Below are 8,085 nucleotides of genomic sequence, written 5' to 3' on the forward strand. Positions count from 1 at the left end.
GTTGATGGCTTCCAATGTTTGTTTTATTCATTCTTGCTACACCTTCAGAAAAACTAGCAAGCAATCTTGTCAAAGCCAGTTTGCATGCTTAAATTCTTCCCAAATATTTTATTTAAAATGGGATTTCTTTTGTAGTTCACTTTGCTTTCAACTGCTTTTCCCCTCACGCGGTTGGCATCCAGGAGTTCCAGTTGTGGCTGGAACCAAAAAAAAAAAAAAAAAAAAAAACCCCCAGTACACACAAGTCTCTTCACACACCGATAAAATTAAAACTACTGCTCCAGATAAAAGGCAAAAAAAAAAAATTGTTTTAAAACACATTTTATTACATCGTTTTTTTTTAAAATACAGCAGGTTTCCTTTTAAACAATTAAAACATTGATTTCAAAAGTTACTACACAAGTGAATTGCATTAAAACTAAAAACACTGAAAATGACACGATAGAGAAAGTGCGATGATGAAGTAAGATTTCCACTGTAGTTAAACAAAATTAATTGAGTCTGGAAGCTCATCCTGGCCGGGAAATCACATGACCGGATAGCAGGCGTATGTGGCGATTCCGCATTGGTTCCCTTTGTTCCGTGCCATTCGGATGTAGCCTTGGTCACCAAATTGCACACCCCAGCTGGAATAGAGAAGGGGGGGGGCGGGGGATTAGAATTTATAAGCATATTGGGTAGCCAGCCCAGCCCCAGAGAACCACAGAGTCTGCCCATTTCAGTTTGTCACCTTAAAAATCAGCCGAAAACTCGGACCCCAGAAATCACTAGAGGCGACTTGAGTAGGTTTACCCCATTTTTCAGAATGTTTTCAAAATTCTAAGTCAGTGTTCTAAAACTCCACTGCTTACAATCACCAGTAGGGATCGTCACATCAGCATCAGAATGTTCAGTTAAGTCTGAATCACCTTTGTGACCTCACACCTTAAAGGGTGTTTATGCGGTACGATGCCACTTAGTGTTCCAGCATTCATTACGGATAAATTTAAAGATCCTGGCATACATTAGCAGCGTCTGACTGCAGTGCAAAATATAGGACAAATCTAGGAAAACTAGGCACTCTGGAAACAGCCTGGATTGGCTCAACAAAAAAATAAATAAACCCATCAATTGGCTGCAAGCAAAAACAGTTTCAAACATCACTGGATTTTAAATTGTAATCAAATATTTTTGTTCGCTTTTAAATAAATCAATTAATAATTTGTTTAGCTCCACAATGCAAGCGCCCATGTTCTTCTGTCTGTACATTGGTGGTCTTGTTTTCTCAAAGAACACCAGCAGGGGACCAAAATGAAGACCAGTTCCAACCACAAATCACTCCACATCTTCAGCGAGCAGCGTCATGCGCCAATTTCACAGACTTCCTTCGCGCGGGCATTGAACACCCAGACGCCTTCGCGTCGGACGCGCGATGCCCTACCTGTTCTTCACCAGCCAGAAGTCCTTCCCGTCCAAAGTGCCGTAGCCCACCGCCAGGACGCCGTGGTTCACGGTCGGGCCGCAGCCGGAGTCGTCGTACACACCTAAACGAACCGTTAAGGAACAGCAAAACCAGCGCGTGAGCGCCAGTCCTAAACTGAACTCCTCGACGACGGAAATCACGCAGCTGGGTTTACATTTTATATTTACACACACACACACACGCACACTATTATCACACACCCTATTAACACACGCGCACTATTAACACACGCACATTATCACGCAGACACATAATTATCACACACACACACACACACACACACACACTGGGGTTTTACAGAGGATTTGTTTTGGGACAGCAAAACGCGCTCACACACACGTACGTTATGATCTCACACACACAGTAGAGTTTTGCAGAGGAGTAGTTTTGGAACAGTAAAACGCGCTCACACACACGTACGCTATGATCTCACACACACACTGGGGTTTTGCAGAGTATTTGTTTTGGAACAGTAAAACGCGCTCACACACACACAGTTGGGTTTTGCAGAGGATTTGCTTTGGGACAGTACGTTATGAACACACACACACACACACACACACACACACACACACACACACACACACACACACACACACACACACACACACACACACACACACACACACACACACACACACACACACACACACACACACACACACACACACACACACACACACACACACACACACACACACACACACACACACACACACACACACACACACACACACACACACACACACACACACACACACACACACACACACACACACACACACACACACACACACACACAGAGTGGGGTTTTGCAGACGATTTGTTTTGGGACAGTAAAACGCGCTCACACACACGTACGCTATGATCTCACACACACACTGGGGTTTTGCAGAGTATTTGTTTTGGGACAGTAAAACGCGTTCACCGCTGCGGTAGAAGGCGAAGGTGGGCCTGGTGGCGTCGATGGCCACCGAAACGGGTCCCACGCTGGCCACGGCGGCCTGGAGGGCCCCCTCGTCATCCTCGTGCACGAAAGTGTAGCTGGAGCAGTTGGCCGCGCGGGTCGCCGGGTTGTACCTGCAATTCCCCTGCTACAGAAAGGTCAAAGGTCACACCGTCAAGGCAGGCCACAGACTCCACGGCAAGACCTTGTCAGCTGTGTACTTGTAAGGCTGGAACTTGTGTCTTCCTACCAAAAAAGGTATTACGGAGTTAGCTGGGCTCTGTTTCGCAAAGCAGGTTTACTGTATTAGCTGAATAATGGCACCGAGTAAAACCCGGAACCCTCCCAAATCAGGAACATGGACTGAAGTAAAAGGAGCCGTTCCGGGTTTTACTCAGCGCAGTTACCCAGCTAACTCAGTAATCCTGCTTTGCGAAATCCCCCCCTCCCCAGCCACTTTGTGAAAATGTATAGAAACAATTGCCATATTATTCATTTAGTAAAATAATTTGCAAGTAACAGTTTGAGCGAGAGTGATACCGTTTTCAAACAGGCCGTCTGATTACCCGCTACGGTATCGGATTTACAAATCACTGTAGAACGGCGTCTCAGCCAATCAGCATCCAGGATCGTAACATCCCATTTTATAGTTGTGAATGCGGCACCCAAAAAGCCACGCGGGGGGACTTACCGTGCCGTCGTAGGGGTAGGCGCTGTCCGAGTCGATGCCGCCGTTGTCGATGACGTACCGGAAGGCTTGGTGCATGTACCCGCCGTTGCAGCCCTTGTTGCCGTACTTCGAGGAGCAGTCCACCAGGTTCTGGGGGCTGAGGGACTCCAGCTTCCCATGGGTCTTCATCAGCTGGCCCTCCAGAGCCCCCGCCGCGCTGAAGGCCCAACAGGACCCGCACGACCCCTGAAAGAACAGCCCCTCTGTTAAAAACAGCAGCCGCTGAATGTCCGAATTAGCCTACTATTGAGTAAGCAAGTTGTATGTATGTATACTCGATCATAGGCAAGTAAATAGATTTGGAAATTGCAACCTTGTACTTATCTGGCATCATCCACCAAGAGGCCTCAAGTCTTAAATCAGCATACTCATTTCCCCTTTAGAAGCAAGTGTGCTTTGGTTAAAAATGGCAGCTTTAACTCCCTAACGCCTTGGCCATATCTGAATCAGCTTACTTGCCTACTATTAAGCAGACAATCTACTTGCACGAAGGGGCCTCAAAAGGTCATTGTCAGCATACTAGGTTTCCACCTGAAGAAAATGCGCTAGAACGAGAAAAAAAAAAAAAAAAAAAAAAACCTAACTCATGCTGAAGCATTGGTGCCATTTTGGAAATTAGTCACTCTCCGCTGACAGAGCAGATCAGCCCCTACGGAGTTTTCCCACGTCGACAATTTAATGGCTTCCCACGTTAGCAGACTCGTGATCTCCCACAATGCAATGAGAGTCAGAATGAAACACCATCTTTGGGGATGTTGCAAAGAGGAAGTGGTGGGAGGCTGAATGGTGCAACATTGCCTCGCAAAAAAACAAAAAAAAAAAGGCAAGAGACCGGTCGTCTGATGCAGAGCGCAAAACCTGCCACGACCAGGAACAATCAGGCGGGCATTTTCACAACCTGTCAAATCTCGGAACTCTGTTGGTGTAATTTTCTAAAATGGGCCACTCCGTTCCTAACCATTTCAAACACAGTGGGACTTCGGGGGGGGGGGGGGGGGGGGGGGTCTGCCTATTCTGCCTATTCTCTTTATTACTCCACTCTTAAAACAGTTGATCGGTTACCTCACCTCAACTGGTACCTAGGGTTTCAAATTTTGAGGAGAAAGGGGGGGGGCAGCGAGAGGGAAAAAGTACTTTGTGGCTCTAGAACCATAGTGGAACAGATCACTAAAAACCAGGCTCGCACTGAGATGACAGGCACACCAACGCCCCCCTATGGCCGTGCCGTACCTGCATCTTCACATTGGTGACATAGCCCTTGTCCCTCCAGTCGACGGAGTCAGGCAGGGAGGCCCCGAAGGCCCCTACGAAGGTGGAGGGGCCCCTCTCCAGGTCCGAGGGAACCTGAACCCCAGTCAGGGTCTGCATTACTTCTTCAGCCGTCTGGTGTGGAGAGAGAAAGGGAGAGAGAGGAGGAGGTTAATCAGGAGACAGCCCTCAGACTGAACCCTATGGTTCTTCATTCAGGCCTGTTCAGTTAAATGCATTACCTCCACAACTGCCCCCTAGGGCAGGGCTGCCCAACCCTGTTCCGGGGGATCAACCTCATTCAACCCTAATAAATTACACTTCTACCCTAATTTGGCATACCTGATTCTACCAATTGGTAGTTCGACAAGATATCTAGCACTTGAATAAGGAGTGCTTTTGTTAAAGTTACAGCGAGAACCTAGAGGATGGTAGATCTCCAGGAACAGGGTTAGGAAGCCCAGCCCTGGGGGCAGGGGTCTAATCACTGCCATGGGTACCCAAGGCTCGCCTTTGAAGGTTTTGTGAGGAATTGTGGGTAAAGGACAAACTACAGTCATGTTTGAATTTATACAGCAAAACTCACAACACCTTATTCATTCTACAGCAGGCATTCACATTTTGGCACGGGTGCAAAGGAGTGGCGGTTTGCGACACGACAGGGATAAATTCAAGCATGCAAACACACGCACAAAGCCCAGTCCTGGAGGGCCGCAGTGTCCGTTTTTGTGGTGTTCTCAGCACAAGCGTTTCAGTCAAGTCATTGATTGGCTAGAGTCCACACACTTTGTTCTCAAGGCGTTAATTGGCAGCCGATTGAAGGGAAATCACAAAACCAGGCAGAAACCACAGCCCCCTTGGGATTGGGATTGGGTTTGACGTTGGCGGGTGCTCACCAGGTCTCCCAGGTGGTTCATGGCCAGGTCGTAGCTGTGCAGGCCCAGGGACATCTCCAGGTTGTGCAGGGTGATCATCCGCAGGTTCTTCTCCCAGATCCGCCGCCGCCCGTACTCCTCTGCCTGCCCCAAACAGAGAGACTCAGTCCCCAGTCAGCCTAGTGACACAGCTACGCTACGCTACGCAACTAGCCAGGCCACCTACGGTCCACCAATGGCATACAGGCAATCTAAAATGTCATGTCACCACAGCAAAGGTCAAGAAAAAAGAAAAGAAAAAAGGGGGCTGGGAGGGATCCTTGATGCTGATAAAATCACCTAGCTTCATAAAATTCACCGCTTCTCCTTTTAAAAAACAGAATTCTTAGACATTTCTGCATTGACACTGGTGGCTTAATGATGGGAGCTCAGAAGAGCCATTTTTATTATAATGGGTTTATTTCAAGGGTCCTATGTCTCAATTGAATGAGAAATTCAGCTAGAGCGCAAATAAACAAAATGAGCTTTATCGCAAAGCTCAAAGACTGCACTGAATCAGTGAGTCGCCACGACACAAGACTAAATTGGACCCCACAGGCCCTCACCCAATCACCAGTGGAATTGGGCGTCTCACCTGGTGCTTGTAGGCCTTGCTGTGTTTGGCCATCCACATGTGCCAGTGCGTGTCCAGCTCCGGGTCGACGTCGATCAGGGCCGCTGCAGTCGCCCCGAGCAGCGCCGCTGCCACCAGCAGTCTCCCGAACATCGTCTCGAGCAGAATCTGAAACGTAACCGGAGAAGAACTGAGCGCTGAAACTGAATCACAGCGCAAAGACACGCGCCACAGCGCAATCAGACTAGTATTTGTACAGCGCTCTTAGTTAGTTGCAGACCACCAGCCTTGTTCTGGAAGCGCCAGTAATTTCGATGTGCGTCGGTTTTAATCTTAATCAATTATGGCAACAGATCGACCATCTGTTGTTCCGCCTACAGTCGCTAGCCAGTCAGTCAGAATTTGAGCACAAGCCATGAACGTTCGTGAAACCTAAATTCTCCATGACTCAGCAGTAGGACAGCTTTATACAGTAAGATATCGTATCAGGTTTCGATTCCTTATATAATGACAACATGATACTAGTGAATACGGCCAAAGAACACAATGGTTGTTTTCTAAAGATCTGAACATTTCCAAGTAAAATTTCAGGATACACGCCGGCCAAATCAGCGTGTCTCCCAGCAACAGATGACTCCATTGATGTCATTGGTCCGATTTCGGACATGGCAGTCGGTTTAGGAATTTCCTTAAAACACGCAAGAACGAAAATGTTGCTGCATCGGAGTAGCACGCGAACTGTGAAGGGTAGCGCTTTCGAGTGTGAACCAAGGACAAATTAGCCCACAAGTTCGCACTACTTCACTATTAGAGCCTACACAAACATGTCGTTTAACAGAACATACAAGACACTCAAATTAAATATGCAAGCAATGCCAACTGTCACAAGACACCGCATTTAACGGTAGTGAAACTATTTTGGTGGAACTTAACAAAGAAGTGCATTTCCCCGTTGTCAACTGACATGCATTGAGAAACCCACTTCCGATTCAAGCAAGAAGATGGGCAATCTAGATGGTCGATTACATCAAATTAAGGAGATCGTTTTAGTCTTTAATTAGCTCAATGGAAGTTCTACTTTTAAATTGGACAATGCAGTCCATTTACCATTAGTCAGCGTTAACCCAATATTCAAACTACACAAGGTAAACGTTTCACCGAGAAACACAAATAAAACAGCAAACAAGCCGAAAGTATACCAAAATATTAAAATCAATGACATACCACCCCCACAAAATACCTGCTGCCCCCCAAAAGTAACGGGTTTGGGACAGGATAGGTGCTTCAAAACTAAGAAAGCTTACCTTTCGACCGTGTATGAAGAGCAGGATGTTCGCGGTCCCAATAGCGAGTGGACGTTTTCAACAAAGTTGGCCTTCCTGTATTTTATAGTCAGAAAGTCACGTGAGCGTGTCTTCGGAAATTCCCACTCGCTGTTGTTACCCTGTTGCTGCGCTCGACCGGCAAGTGCACTGTGCACCTTGCATTTCCGTACACCTGACAATTTCACGCCCCTCAAAAAAACATTCTATCTGCTCGCCGTTGGATTTTTAACGCAAATTCGATTAATATACTATTGTAATGGAAATTAAACAAATAATTGCTGACTTTTAATTTCACAAGTGGTTTCAAATCATGAGACAAAAATGACACAATAGTTATGGTTGACGCTTGTCAAAGCCACAGTCAGGTCATTCGAATCCGCAAAATCTCATGAGTCATGTATCACAAGACAAGGAAGTTCAGATCGAAATATGTAGTGAACTGACTGAATTGTGACAAATTTCACATTGGATTGTGGTGCTGAAAAGCAACTTTCACTTTTTTGACTATTTTTTATTAGACTATTCTTTAAAGTTCATATAACTAAATGGAGGCCTGTTTATTCTAGAGACTTCACCAAGTTACCTTAGTAAGCAGTTTGATGTTAGAAACCAACATGGTCTCTTCTGGCTTTTTCTAAAATAGATGGCATTGAGATGAAGATTTCCAAATGTCAAGCCCAAGTCACATCAAAGAGGCCAAATGACATTTGGTTCCCACATAAAACTAATCACGATACAGAAAGAAAGTTCACTACTTCTGAAAGTTAATGCTCCTGCTATTCCAAACAGCAAGTCTTGTGGCTGCAACTCTATATATAAAGTACGCAGACATGGTGAAGAGATTTAGTTGTTGTTCAACCAGATATTATAAATGGGCAAGATGTGT

General features: G+C 46.1%; 1 protein-coding gene across 1 annotated transcript; it reads right to left on the reverse strand.

The window, feature by feature from the left end:
• Positions 1 to 308: 308 nt before the first annotated feature.
• LOC118233657 (cathepsin S-like) lies at positions 309 to 7,321 on the reverse strand. Its single transcript, XM_035429465.1, has 8 exons — positions 7,179 to 7,321; positions 5,896 to 6,042; positions 5,283 to 5,405; positions 4,369 to 4,521; positions 3,100 to 3,324; positions 2,391 to 2,556; positions 1,421 to 1,523; positions 309 to 626 (listed from the first exon to the last, which is right to left on the reverse strand). The coding sequence occupies exons 2-8, from the start codon at positions 6,025 to 6,027 to the stop codon at positions 527 to 529; spliced, it is 1,002 nt and encodes a 333-aa protein (XP_035285356.1). The 5' UTR covers positions 6,028 to 6,042; positions 7,179 to 7,321; the 3' UTR covers positions 309 to 526.
• Positions 7,322 to 8,085: the final 764 nt, after the last annotated feature.

This window comes from Anguilla anguilla, chromosome 8 (genome assembly GCF_013347855.1).
Source record: "Anguilla anguilla isolate fAngAng1 chromosome 8, fAngAng1.pri, whole genome shotgun sequence".
In the NCBI taxonomy this organism is placed as follows: domain Eukaryota; kingdom Metazoa; phylum Chordata; class Actinopteri; order Anguilliformes; family Anguillidae; genus Anguilla; species Anguilla anguilla.

Excerpts from the sequence above, each read along its gene's own strand:
- LOC118233657 (XM_035429465.1), bottom strand. The coding sequence starts at position 6,027 with ATGTTCGGGAGACTGCTGGTGGCAGCGGCGCTGCTCGGGGCGACTGCA. Across the intron at positions 5,406-5,895 it reads GCAAGGCCTACAAGCACCAG|GCAGAGGAGTACGGGCGGCG; the intron begins GTGAGACGCCCA and ends TGTTTGGGGCAG. Across the intron at positions 1,524-2,390 it reads CTTCGCCTTCTACCGCAGCG|GTGTGTACGACGACTCCGGC; the intron begins GTGAACGCGTTT and ends CGGTTCGTTTAG.